General features: G+C 45.6%; 1 protein-coding gene across 6 annotated transcripts in view; it reads left to right on the plus strand.

Annotated features, from left to right (window-relative positions):
* The window catches only part of LOC147022689 (ral GTPase-activating protein subunit alpha-1-like), a 226,012-nt gene that overhangs the window by 173,007 nt on the left and 38,227 nt on the right, over window positions 1-14,778 (plus strand). For all 6 annotated transcript variants that reach the window (XM_085887470.1, XM_085887471.1, XM_085887468.1 and 3 more), the window contains 4 exons: window positions 2,613-2,744; window positions 5,675-5,819; window positions 7,766-8,723; window positions 10,488-10,559. In XM_085887470.1, the coding sequence (XP_085743596.1) occupies window positions 2,613-2,744; window positions 5,675-5,819; window positions 7,766-8,723; window positions 10,488-10,559 (1,307 nt within the window). The remainder of the gene's footprint in view (window positions 1-2,612; window positions 2,745-5,674; window positions 5,820-7,765; window positions 8,724-10,487; window positions 10,560-14,778) is intronic.

A 14,778-nucleotide genomic window follows, 5' to 3' on the forward strand; every position in this document is an offset into this window, starting at 1 on the left:
AGCAACACAACAGGTATCCAACTCAGCCAGTTTCATCCTCATTGGGGCATTGTCAGGATCAGTTTAGACTTGAGAACCCTGAAGGGCAAAGGCCTTGTGAAATTAATTCAAAAGAGAGGCGAGGTAATTTATAAGCGCGATGCCAAATATGTGATTCACCCATGAGTGGATCTTGCAGCCAATACCATTCACTTTTTGATCTCAACTAAATGGGAATTCAAAAAGAAGAGTTACCTCCCAGGTTTAAGCAAGACTGAGAGGAAAAAGAGCATTTGTTTGGAGTACAACACATGGGAAGGAATAATCAATTTGGCACGACAACACTTTCAATGGTCCCAATGTGATGGTTGACATTTGACTGTTGTCAAACAAATCAAACAAAACAAACTTTATTACTGCACTAACAAAGGTACACTCCACCCACCCCTTCCCCTTCCTCCTCGCACCCCTCACCCCTCCCTCCGAACTCCCACTGCACCCCTTCCCCCGCCTCCTCACATCACACCCCTCCCTCCGGACTCTCATCTCCCCTGCCTCCTCCCACCCCTCCTTCAAGACTCCCACCTTGTGAGAAAATGACTGTTTAAAACCCCTAGTAAGGTGTTTAAAGTTTTGGTGTGATTAACCTTCGGAGCTCAGAGGAGTATGCAGCCATTACTAAAATGCTTTTAGAGCACTCACCCAGTGGCTTAAGCATTCCAATGAAACGGTTGATAAGGACTCCTTGATTGACTTGGCTTTGCAAGCAATCATCGATTTAGACGTCGAAGATCAGGCATTCAATGTTGAGAGCTTTATCGTAATTATTTTCATTGCACTCGATGACGTTACACTTTCGGTACATTGCTTAATCTTTTCTTCACTCAATATAATTCTCCGAACAGTAGAATAACTTACGTTTAATGCTTTAGTAATCTGTAAATATGGAGGAGGAGAAATAACAGCCTTGCTTGCTTGAAGTAAATCCATAAATATGCTTCGCTGTAAGAATCGGTGATTTCTTTAAATTTTCAGATTTCACTCCAGATTTGGACAGTTATTTAGTCCACCATCTGCGATCCTCAAATCTGAAGACAGATTTTGAGTATATACTTTAATTAGTCCATGAGAGGTTATCGTGGAAAATCACCAAGGCTTTTTAGAGCCTGGTGTTGACGCAGTGGTTAGGGTAGTGGCTTGGGATCCTAGGGTCCTGAGTTCAAGCCCCGTCGGCCGCTGAATTAATACACCAGGGGGTTGACTCAGCCTGTTATCCTTCTGAGGTCGGCAAAATGAGTACCAGTTCCAGTGTGTGTGTACTGGTAGAGGGGCACTGCATCAGCGACACAGTCGCGCTTCAAGAAATGATAGCTACCCGAGCAGCTAAACTGCCATACGACCACACACACACCAAGGCTTTTTGAGTGGGCTGAAACAAAATAGCGAATGAAGACCTTTGCAAGATGAACGTGGGCTGACCAAGGGGAAGCCTGTTTTTGGTTTTAATTTAATAAGCCCATTAATTATATTCAAAAGACGTGTTTAACTTTACCCAAGTACCAAGTTTTCATTCAAGCACTCCCTTGGAGTACCCTTAGTTTGCATTCAAAGTTCCGGGCCTCTAGTTTTCATGGTTTTTGGATCTATGCTATGTTTTATGGTTTTTACAGCCGCTAGTGCTTCCACTACCAAAGATGCAAACATAATAGTTAGAATTCATTATAAAGTGCAGGATTATGTGTAAAGGTGAGATAAAAAAAAAAATAAAAGAATCACATATACAGCATGTTTAAAAAAAAACAAAACAAAAGTTGATCCAGGATGAGCGAAAAATGCACAGATTTAGAACAAGGAAATAATTGATCTCAAAATGTGTGAAACATGTCACATAATATTATGAATGTCACACAACACATCTTATATGGTGTACGGATACTACTGTGACTGCTGCTGCTACTCCATTTGATCCCAGCTTCTTGTGGGGTCAACCATAAGGGAGGTTTGATCCTCTTTCGGGAACGGAGACCTGACTTTTTGACTGAAGCCGATTTATTTTTGGCAGGAATTTGGAATTTGTTCAGGGTGCTGTCGATAACTCACCTACTCTTTGTGGAAGACAAGTTGCGATCTTTAATTTCAACCATCTAATGCTAGTAGACTGGTCCCCATCTTAATCTCCATCCTCTGGGCAGCACACTGTGATGCAGCACCCTGCCTACAAAGCACTGATCCGAGGGTTTGTGTTGAGGTCAAAAATCGAACCCCGCATAGACAGCTCGAATGTAATTGCACTACCTCTGCACCATCCTGCCATTCATATTGTTAAATAACAATCCCAAAAATGGATCATGTTGGGAGGTACACAATATCAGAAATCGAAATAGCGGAGTTACCAACAGATGCTGATGAGCACCTTCATGTAAAAAAAAAAAAAAATGGAATAAATGATTGAGCGATTGAGAAAAAAATCTCAGGATCAAGGATAAAAATTGGCAGCTTATGAAACGAAACTTTGGAAAAGAAACAACAAAGCGTTTATACATTTGTCATGACAATATGAGTTATGAGTTGTTGAAAAAATAGAAATCACAATGTAATGTCCCCTCTGGAATTGATGTTGTTGGCATGATCAGTTCCTGGCTTCGTTGGTGTCAACTCTGGTAGACTGGTGCATGGCTGTGCCTCGTTCCACACTGCTCTCCGAGTCAAATATCAAGGAGTTTGGAACCAGAACACAATCCTCCCTGCTGTGCTTTGTGTTCAAGGTGAAATTTCTTTCATTTGATATACATGGCAGTATTCATGGAGTGGGATTATGTTTTTTGTATGTTGCTTTTGCGCCATGAGTATTGTGTCATGTTAGCACCATTCTGGCCAACCAACTTGCTTGTTGCTATCGTTCCACCAGCGTTTGTGCGGCGCTGTCATTCAATGAGTGTCTGTGTGTCGCTATCGTTCCACGAGCGTCTGCGTGTCGCTGTCGTTCCACGAGCGCCTGTGTGTCACTGTCGTTCCACGAGCGCCTGTGTGTCGCTGTCATTCCATCAGTGTCTGCGTGTCGCTGTCGTTCCATGAGCATCTGTGCCCCGCTGTCGTTCCATGAGCATCTGTGCCCTGCTGTCGTTCCATGAGCGTCTGTGCGCTGCTGTCGTTCCACAAGCATCTGTGTGCCGCTGTCGTTCCAAGAGCATCTGCATGTCGCTGTCGTTCCACGAGCATCTGTGCTCCGCTGTCGTTCCACGAACATGTGTGCGCCACTGTCGTTCCACGAGCATCTGCGTGTTGTCGTTCCATGAGCATCTGCGTGTTGCTGTCGTTCCATGAGCGTCTGTGCACTGCTGCCGTTCCATGAGCGTCTGTCCGCTGCTGTAGTTCCACGAGTGTCTGTGCGCCGCTGTCGTTCCACTAGCATCTGTGTGCCGCTGTCATTCCACGAGCGTCTGTGCGCCACTGTCATTCCACGAGCGTCTATGCGCCACTGTCATTCCACGACCATCTGTGCGTCGCTGTCGTTCCACGAGCATCTGTGTGCCGCTGTCATTCCACGACCATCTGTGCGTCGCTGTCGTTCCACGAGCATCTGTGTGCCGCTGTCATTCCACGAGCATCTGTGCGCCGCTGTCGTTCCACGAGCATCTGTGTGCCGCTGTCTATTCCACGAGCATCTGTGCGTCGCTGTCGTTCCACGCGCATCTGTGCGTTGCTGTCGTTCCACGAGCATCTGTGCGTCGCTGTCGTTCCACGAGCATCTGTGTGCCGCTGTCATTCCACGAGCATCTGTGCGCTGCTGTTGTTCCACGAGCATCTGTGTGCCGCTGTCTATTCCACGAGCATCTGTGCGTCGCTGTCGTTCCATGAGCATCTGTGCGTTGCTGTCGTTCCACGAGCATCTGTGCGCCGCTGTCGTTCCACGAGCATCTGTGCGCCGCTGTCGTTCCACGAGCATCTGTGTGCCGCTGTCATTCCATGAGCATCTATGCACCGCTGTCATTCCACGAGCGTCTGTGCGCCACTGTCATTCCACGACCATCTGTGCGCCGCTGTCGTTCCACGAGCATCTGTGTGCTGCTATCATTCCATGAGCATCTGTGCGCTGCTGTCGTTCCATGAGCATCTGTGCGACGCTGTCGTTCCTCGAGCGTCTGTGTGCCGCTGTCGTTCCACAAACTTGGTATTTCTGATCACCCCATAACACAAAGGTTCAACAATTGTATCATATTGGCCCCATACCATTGTGGCATTGTCAAAATGTCAGATACCAAAAAAATGCAACTACAGGTACATTTTAAAACGTTTTTCATGAAACTTTGTATCTAAAATCAACATTGGCAAACACATTTAAAAAATGAAACGATTGTTTTTATTTTTGTTTGATCCCCGCTTGATGCCCCAAGTGGTGGGGACGTAGGGTCACGGAGGTCAAAATGGGAATAAAGTTTTTTATCTCAAAATTTGATGTCGAGTCAATTCCTGGTGGAAACTTTTTCCCTCTCAACCTTGCCTTAGGTGGGAAGCATGGGGATTTGCGATGGTGCTCATTCGACTTCGCTCTCGTTTCTTCTTTCTATTGGCATTTGCTTCATTGAATAAAATAAACATGTGAAATTAATTGTGTGGACTTTTCACCTAAACTTTGCGAAAAAACTTGATATCTAGCCTCAAAGCAAGGAGATAAGAAGTCATTCCTGTGAAATTGTGTCCTTACATTGTTGTCTGTCAAACTGCTTGAACCCTTTCCTTCCTGTGTACTAGAGTCATCCCAAAAGGATATGTGACCCCACTTGTGACTTGTCTCGATAATTGCACATTTACGTGTATAATATCTCATTATTCACTGACACGTCAAAGTATCACATTTCTCAAATTAATTATGTTCAATAATTAAAATAAAGGCATCTATTACAAAGGATTTGGCCATGGGAGAAAGTTTCAACAAAATAAGACAAATCCAGAAGGATACCAAGATTTTGTAGAAAGCAAAAGAAAATATCCACCAAGTTGGAGACGTTTTACATCTGCTGTGAAGAGGCTAACTCAGCCACATGCACTGACTGCATCACGGACAATTTAGTCAAGAAATGGTTCCATGCTGGGATCAAGAATGGTTGACCACCGGACAAATTTTATGATGTAGAATATGACATGAATAAAGTTTGTCAGTGGTACTATGTCTATTGGATGAAATCAACAGGACATTGATTGAGGTATGCGAACAGTCGTGCAAAGCAAGGAGAAGCCAACATTTCGGGCGTTAACCCTTCGTTGGAGCAAAATAGGATTAACACCTGAAACATGAGGTTCTGCTTGATTTCCACTGTGGTTGGCGTACCTCAATCAATATGCTGATGATGCCATCCATTGGTTCACCTATCCACTAATGCAGATTGACACTCGCCTTCACGAGCAAAACTAGTTCTTCCTTCGCACTATGTCTATTATGTAGGTGGGGTGACACAACTTTTGGGATGATCTTCATAGTCTTTAACCTCTTGAACCCTTGTGGCCGTTTTACCAGCCGCTATTCAAACTTACATCTACCTGAGTCGCCAGATTTTTCTCCAGGGAGCCCAGGGTGGGGGGGCCGAAAGTTCCACGAGCTCAGGGTTCAAATGGTTAACTAATTCATGTGAGCAACTGGTTCAGTCGAAATTATTGTCATCATTTCCTCCGTAACACAGACTCCTTTTGCTTCCAGGTGTTGTATGCCTGTGTGTACGGGTCACACATGCTGACATGGTATGAGTATGCTTGTTCGACGAGCTGGATGGGGAGTGGTTTCTCTTGTCCCAGCTCATATTCCATTGATCACAGACGACCATCACTACCTGCCAAAACCATGAGTAAGAACTACAGCTCAGTTGGTAGTTTGCTTGCTATCGAGCTTTTTCTCTGGAGTTCATCTTTAATATCCCAGTATAGTGCCAGCAGGGTATTCCTTATCTTAGAACACACCACTTTTGATGCACACACACACACGCACACACACACACACACACACACACACACACACACACACACACACACACACACACACAATGCTCCTGCCCCTGTTGTTTTGAACTAAATGTTTTGTATCCATAGAGGAGGTGACTAGTGCCTTAGCCTTTGTGGAACATCACCATGAACTTAATTGACTCCATTTTGCCGTTATATTAAAGTCCTTCATGTGCTGTCCTGGATTTTTGAGCAGTTCATGTCACTCATTCTCCATCCCAATTTGGCTGCTGTTTTTTGTTATCCTCGTGAGGTTTTCTTATCTGTTTCTGGTGTGTCCACATGTTTTACCTTTCATTTTTCATTCATGACTCTTTTGTCATGCTCTCTTTCTTTTGGTCTCTTTTCATTCTCTTTTATCATTTGCAATTGTTGGGGCTGTATTATTTGGTGTTCCTCTTTCAGATGTCACATTTTGTCATCACACTTAAAAAAAAAAAAATTGGCATTTCCTGGCAAGACGAGGTCAGGGTGCAGGTTCCAGATTGCGTTCTTTGTACTCATGTACCAATTTATGTCGGTGATCGATTCAGTTTTTAACTCGCATGCCCAAGCACGGCTTGCTGTTCGATTTACTGCACCTGATTCTACTCCATGAGGCCACCACATTCTTTCACATCTTCGGAAGAATGTTTTGTGAACAGTTCGCAGTTTCCTTGTTTAGATGTCCTGCTCTTTTTTTTTGTGCTTGTGGTCACTTTACTGTCCCACAACTCCATCGCAACACTGGGCCAATGGCAAAGCATATCTGTGCAGCACGTGGCTAATCCTGAAAATGTACCTCTCTCCAAGAGCCAAAATCGAAGTTCTTGATCAACTCGATTGAGAGATTTGATTTGGGTTCTTAGGATTAGCCATGCTCTGTGGAGATATTGTTTGCCATTTGTCCTTTTCTAATGGAGAATTGAGGCTCATGGAGGAGTGAATTGACAGAGAACGAAAGATCAATGTAGTGACAGTCGGGTAGTGTGGGCCAAAGTTGGATACTTTTTTGCATTGGATACTTCGAGAGAGACTGAAAGAGTTAGTGCTAGTACCTCTGTGATGTGCCTGAGTATTTGTTTCCTCCTATTTTTCATGTGCATCCCTTTGCTTTCTTTGTTTGCCAAGAAAATTGTTAATTGCTTATAAATCAAAAACGCTTGTTTTGTTACTCATCATCTGCAGTGAGTGTTTACCAGAAGATCAGCATTGGTCAATGAAGCACTGTTGCACAGCCACCGTGCATCTATCTGCATTCCTTCCTGTCTAGTCGTGCAGTGTTCATATCGGAAGAAGTAAGCAGGTTGTAATGGTTTTGATACCCTGGAAGTTTTGAGACAGCTCTTTATTTTTTAATTTATTTTTGTTTTACTTCCTATTCGTTGAGGCATCTGGATTGCCAGCAGGCCTTTTTAGTTTATCATGGAAACTAGCATGAACAGAAACTGCCAGGCAGACGACTTGATGCTGTTCGAAATGGGACTGACTTGCTGCCCTGCAGCAGCTGTAAATGACGCTAACTCGATTCGAAGCCGAAATGGTGTGCTTTCTTTCCAAAGCCTAATGCCTAGCAGGGTCATGCAAAGGTGATTTCGATGAAATCATGCAAGTCCTCCATCTTAACTCTTCCTTTCTCAATAATCACGAGCGTTTTACTCATTGTGTATGAATTTAATAACGGCTCAATTTGGATTTCAATTGGATTCAAAATAATGGAGAAAACCGTGCATTTTCTCTTTTGCTCTCTCGTACCTATGCAAGCTTCATGACGTTACCTTGATCCTGACTTGTGGCTTCCTGTGTGCCTTAGACTCTGCAGAAGTTCCCCGAGGCCTTTTGGTGCATGCTGGCCGTGCTGCAGTTACTCATTTATTAACCTTGCTTGAGCACTTCCCTTTGGCGGATGGAGGACCAGCCCTACAGGACAGCCTTCTGAGCGAGCAGTCCCTCTCAAAAGAAAACGAGACCCAAAGGACAGAGACTCTAGAGTCACCACACATGCAGATTTTCGTATTAACCAACGGCAGCAGAGTGGACACACTACTGTCAGTAATGGAGTTAACACAATCGACAGACATCAATCGAGATGATCTGCTCATGAAGGAACGACTTGGCTTGATGACATCTGGTGCAAGGACTGGATCGATTTGTGCAACATCAGACGTCTTTTCCAGTGAGTCACATCCACCATCGTCTGCTGCGATCGTGGATTCTCTGCTGCGACCGTGCCACCATCGGGTTCGACTGCTCACGCGTGACGCATCTGGGAAGCATGTTTGGGATGCAGTGAGGCTGTTTGGGCCAGCCCATGCCGAGGGAACATTCTTTCCAACAACGTTGTTGATCCCACCATGTGTGAAGCATGAGTGCTCAACACGGGTTAATGATGAAAATCGACAAAACATCCCGGAGAACGTTTGGCAATTGGATGAGCCAGTTGCTGCACAAGATGATGTTCTGGATGACCTGTTGCAGTATATTGGTTCCAGCAGCCCTGAGTGCCTTCCTTATGGGCCTGGTGTTGCTCTACACAAACCTGCCCCTGAAACACACCCCCATTTTTCAGCACAAGACGAGCAGGCGCTTATTGAGACACTGGAACGACAGTGTCAAGCAGAGCATGAGTGGAACATTGGGCAAAGTGCTGACCCTCCAGAGGACTGGACTGAGTCTCAGACAATTTCTCTCCAACATGAAGATACACTCTCACCATTCCTCTATGCTCGCATTCTTCTCAGTGACCTTGGTCTTCTTGAATGGAACAAAAGGTGAATGGTTAAAGTAGGCTTTTGAGCGGTCATTCTGTTTTCATGTTCCCATCTGAGTGCATAGCTCATGATAACAAAATCTCAAGTTACATATTCTCAAAATACTGCTCAATCAAGCAAGTGTCTTTTAATGCATTTGTCCTCCATGTCATTGATGTACAAGAACCTCCACAAGCGTCACACACTAACGAGAGAAAAAAAATAAATGTTTAAGTTGAATGCTTTTGGCACTCCTATATTTATTTGACAAGGCAAATTTAGGTTACCTTATTTTCATATGGGGGTATGAGAGCCTGGTGTTGGCGCAGTGGTTAGGGCAGCGGCTTGGGATCCAAAAGGTCCTGAGTTCAAGCCCCGTTGGGACACTGAATTAATACACCAGGGGGTTGACTCAGCCTGTCATCCTTCTGAGGTCGGCGAAGTGAGTACCAATGTACTGGGCCGGTGTATACCCCAGTTAAAATAGGTGTACCATATCCCTGCGTCGTAAGAGGCGACCAGGGTTGCGTCAGGAAGGGCATCCGGCGTAAAACATGTGCCAAATCACTATGCGGATCATACGGATGATCCGCTGTGGTGACCCCGAACGGGAGCAGCCGAAAGAAGAAGAAGAAGATTTTCATATGGGGGTATGGTGGTTGTAGTTGTCTTAGTATAGGGCTGACAGGATGGCTTAGAGGTATGCACACTGGCCTCAAAGTTGTCTAGCCTGGGTTTGAATCCTGAGCCGGCTGTAAACTGTCATCCCAGTGTTTCACAGGCAGGGTGATTCATCAATATGTGTGCCGTCCCTGGGATGGACATTAAACGGACGTCCCGTCTGCCAGCATTCCTTGGTGAATGTTAAAGATCCCACGGTGTCCTTTGCAAAGAGTAGGCGAGCCATCGCCGACACCCTGAACAAATTCCAAATTCCTGCCCTCACCATCAGAAGGCACTAGTGTTGGCTTAACAGCGAGGGTAGCTGGCTTAGGATCTCTGATCCTGGTGTTGGCTTAACAGCGAGGGTGGCTGGCTTAGGATCTCAGGGTCCTGAGTTTGAGTCCTGTTGGCTGCTGAATTTACACCAAGTGGGGTTGGTTCAGCCTGTCATCCTTCTGAGGTCGGCTAAATGAGTACCAGTGTACTGGAAGAGGGGTACTGCATCAACGGCACAGCCGTGCTTCCAAGAAATTATAGCTACCCGGCAGCCAAGCTGCCATACACAAGAACAGAACCAGAAGGCACTGCATCAACGGCACGGTCACGTCCTCAGCCAATGATGCTACCCCACAGCCTTGTGCTGCATACCAACGAATGAACGAAGTAACAGTTAAATTGAAGATCCAGCAATGCAGGGAACATAAATAATGTTGGAAATCTTTCAAAAGAAACGGGGCAAGAAAAACTTAACACCTCTTGTGCGAAAAGCTGTCTTTCAGAGAAAAGTATTTATTGTCAAATAAAACGAGACTTATCACAGAGGTCACAGAAGATTGGAATTTGAAAATTATTATTGAACAGTTGCATGAAGTATACAAGCATACATTTCAATTTTAAAATCAACAAACACATGACACGTGTGTTTTGCTCAGTTTACTGTTACTATTGAAACACCGTGGAGATTTTCTGAATGCTTGTCATGTCTGATATATTATTACTGTTCGTTGGGTAGGGATAAATGGTGGAGAAATAATTGTGAAATTGGACCCAAGGATACAAATTTTAAAATATGGACACAGCGCATGATTGTTAATACAAGTCTGAATCGCCTTTCTTTTCCAGGAATAACTTTGACCTCTTATTCAGAAACGAAAAGCTTCTTCGTGAACTCAGGAACCTGGATTCAAGGCATTGGTATGTGTTCACCAACTGCTCACACTTCACCTGATCTAACAGAGCTAATACACAATGAAAAACAAGAATGGATAAGGAAATGAATGATGGGGTGTGTGTGTGTGTGTGTGTGTGTGTGTGTGTGTGTGTGTGTGTGTGTGTGTGTGTGTCTGTGTCTGTGTCTGTGTCTGTGTCTGTGTCTGTGTCTATGTCTGTGTCTGTGTCTGTGTGTCCATTAAGAACATTTTTTTCTGCTATATCTCTCTCTCTCTCTCTCTCTCTCTCTCTCTCTCTCTCTCTCTCTCTCTCTCTCTCTCTCTCTCTCTCTCTCTCTCTCTCTCTCTCTCTCTCTGTCTGTCTGTCTGTCTGTCTGTCTGTCTGTCTGTCTCTCTTTCTGTCTCTCTCTCTCTCTCTCTCTGTGTCTCTGTGTCTCTGTGTCTCCGTCTCCCTCCCCTCCTCGTCTCCGTCTCCGTCTCCGTCTCCCTCCCCTCCCCTCCCGTCTCCGTCTCCGTCTCCGTCTCCGTCTCCGTCTCCACCCCTCCCCTCTCTCTCTCTTCCTCTCTCTCTCTCTCTCTCTCTCTCTCTCTCTCTCTCTCTCTCTCTCTCTCTCTCTCTCTCTCTCTCTCTCTCTCTCTCTCTCTTTCTCTATCTGTCACCATTTCTGGATATATCCAGACGGTGGTTCTGGGCGGTGTGCGTCTCCGGACAGCTTGGCTGCAGACGTGTCTGGGCAGTATTTATGTTTGGATGGGAGTTTGTCTCCGGGCGGTATTTATAGTATGACCGGTAGAAAATTGATTTCAGACATTATTTTGTTTCCATCTTCGCTGTTATTCAATACAGAATCATTTTGATGAGACGGTATGAATCGTAAATAACGCTCCACCACACGTCTTCGTTCACTTCCTCTCACCTCACACTATCTTCCCTCCCCCCACTCCTCCTCTCTCCCTCTCCCCCCCTCTTTTTCTCCCTCCCCCCCCTTTAGTATTACCATCAGCGAAGTGACGGGTGGTATTTGCTGGTATCTTTTGTATAAAGCAGAGAGTTTGATTGTATATTTGGTTTATTCCTTTGCACCTCCCAGGGACCAGTACAACCAAACATTGCATGGACTCATCTTTCATCCAGAGGAAGGTCTAGGGCTATGTTTAGATAAATAAATGAAAAAATATCAAGAAGATCAGCATTGGTAAGATTCCTGTTGGAGCACTTCTGGAACTCCCAAGGAACACGTCTGTTGAGAACTATCTCAACCTACCTTCCTTGCATTATAAATCATACTTCCAAATGCCACCAAAAAGAACCCTGATGGGCATAAACAAATTGGATGCAAAGAGAATGGCAGTCTATAAATAACTTCAGACTCGAGAGCAGACACAGGCTCAGCTTGAGGATCAACATGCAAGACGGGCAGCCTCCAGGTCAGCTCAGACTACAGAGCAGACGAAGGCTCAACTTGAGGATCAACGTGCAAGACGAGCAGCCTCCAGGTCAGCTCAGACTACAGAGCAGACGAAGGCTCAACTTGAGGATCAACGTGCAAGACGAGCAGCCTCCAGATCAGGTGAGACTACAGAGAAGACACAAGCTTGGGATGAGGATCAACGTGCAAGCCAAGCAGCCTCCAGGTCAGCTCATACTACAGAGCAGATGAAGGCACGGCTTGAGGATCAACGTGCAAGACGAGCAGCCTCCAAATCAGGTGAGACTACAGAGAAGACACAAGCTTGGGATGAGGATCAACGTGCAAGCCAAGCAGCCTCCAGGTCAGCTCAGACTACAGAGCAGACGAAGGCTCAACTTGAGGATCAACGTGCAAGACGAGCAGCCTCCAGATCAGGTGAGACTACAGAGAAGACACAAGCTTGGGATGAGGATCAACGTGCAAGCCAAGCAGCCTCCAGGTCAGCTCATACTACAGAGCAGATGAAGGCATGGCTTGAGGATCAACGTGCAAGACGAGCAGCCTCCAAATCAGGTGAGACTACAGAGAAGACACAAGCTTGGGATGAGGATCAACGTGCAAGCCAAGCAGCCTCCAGGTCAGCTCATACTACAGAGCAGACGAAGGCACGGCTTGAGGATCAACGTGCAAGACGAGCAGCCTCCAAATCAGGTGAGACTACAGAGAAGACACAAGCTTGGGATGAGGATCAACGTGCAAGCCAAGCAGCCTCCAGGTCAGCTCATACTACAGAGCAGACGAAGGCACGGCTTGAGGATCAACGTGCAAGACGAGCAGCCTCCAGGTCAAGTGAGACTACAGAGAAGACACAAGCTTGGGATGAGGATCAACGTGCAAGCCAAGCAGCCTCCAGGACAGCATGTTGGGCATCACTAGAACGTGAAGCATTTCGACACAAGTCCAAGTGCATTTTGTAATTAAATGCCCAAGATTGGTAATTCCTACAAAAGCATATGACCAACATTCCCCAATTTGTCATCCAGGAATTATTTAAATACATATTGCATTGAATTTCCCAAACAAGGCCAGGTAGTTCAGCTAATATATATAACCATTTTCAATGGTTGCAAGGAGACAGGGCAGTATGTAGAAAAAATCCATTATAAACACCGTTTGAATATTTGAATGACAGTGTGATTCAGAGTTAAGTGGGGTGGTCATGCTGGATGGTGGATGTGTTCTATTTAAGCTAAGATATGCTGCTGGAAACTTCCCTGCTGGCACTACGTTCGGATTATGCTCGACTAATGGGGAGAAGACACTGCGAACTGGGCACATTTATACAAACAAGTTTATTACAACAGGTGAAGCAAGAGAAATGCAAATATTTATCAAAGAACAAAAGACACAGGGCAGAGCTATTCCAATATTATGCTTATACAATGTTAACCTACTCTAAGACAGGCGCCATCAGAATCATACCCAAGGAAAGGTAGAAGAACAAGAAAGATGGAGACAATGCAAGGTGTGTGACCTCTCCGATACCTGGCATGGCCGACGGGCCCACACTTCCCAGTCGCTTCGGAGGGCGAAGAGGGAGAAAAACTGAAGTTGTCTACTGTGCGTGATTGAAGGAGGTGCGGTTAGGTGCAGTGATGTTTGAAGAGGACCATGTAAAGGTGTGGGTCAGGGTTTTAAAATAAATATGTGGGAAAGAGGGGTTTTGGAAATGAAGCAAAGAACATGAAAGGAGATAGACTTAACGTGAATGTAAGAAGTCTATGTGTAATTGCTAATGGACGAATAATGCTTGTTCCATGCTCTGTTGGCATTGTTCCGTTCCGTTCTGCTTGTCTCGCTCCCTCCATTGGGCTCCGTAACTCCCAAGAAGAAGAAGAAGAAGAAGAGAGCGCAAAGAGAGGACCAAGCGCTCTTTTATAATCCCCTACCTGGGGCGGTGCTTGAGAGTGGAACATGTGGAGCGATGGGTGTTCTGCAGCACCCTTATTGGTGTATAGACCATTACCCCGACACGAGCTCCGCCCATGTAAGGCCTTGGCAGCGGAAATGCCCTCACTCGCCTCAAACTCTGCCATGAGATGGAGCTCTGAGGTCAATATTGCGCCAGGGTATTTGGTGGCGCTCTCCAGCCATGAGCATGTGCTGGACACCCAATGAGGGCCGTAATTGAGCAGAACGCTAGGGCTATCCACACGACATTGAACTGAGCTGAGCGTACACTCATGCCCTGAGCTCGTTGCCAGAACATCCAGACCTGAGGATGTATAATCATATGGGTGCTCCACCCATCTCCTGCTGGTCCAGAGGGAGGTGGTGAACGTCGGTGGTGATGGTGGTGGTTGAGCGATGGTAGCATTGGTGTAGCGTTGCGGTTAGTTATGGCATGGTGGTTTGTGGTAGTTGAAGCATCGTGGTTGTGGCGATTAATGGTGATGATAAGCAAGCTTAGGTTGTGGTCCGATGGTGTGGGGGAATTAGTTTGAAGGTGTTGTGGTTCGAGTCAGGAGAAGGTTGAAGTGAAGTGTCCATTGGGTAATGGCACACAGTTTGAATGTGAAAAGGTGTGCATATGCTAATGAGCTGCCTGTTGCTGGGGGTCTGCATGCGAAAGGCTATCCAAAACGAATAGTAATGAAATAACTATCTTGGGACCGCTATATGTTTCACAGAACCTCAAGAATACATTCAATTCTCCAGCGAGTAATGTTTGAATGGTGATATTGCATTGATGGGTTGACTGACTGCCGAGACACAACGAAGCTTGTGGATCTACTGATGTACTGTAGGTAATATAATGATGTGTATTCATGC

This window comes from Eptatretus burgeri, chromosome 7 (genome assembly GCF_056783735.1).
Source record: "Eptatretus burgeri isolate ZD-2024b chromosome 7, Ebu_testis_v1, whole genome shotgun sequence".
Classification (NCBI taxonomy): domain Eukaryota; kingdom Metazoa; phylum Chordata; class Myxini; order Myxiniformes; family Myxinidae; genus Eptatretus; species Eptatretus burgeri.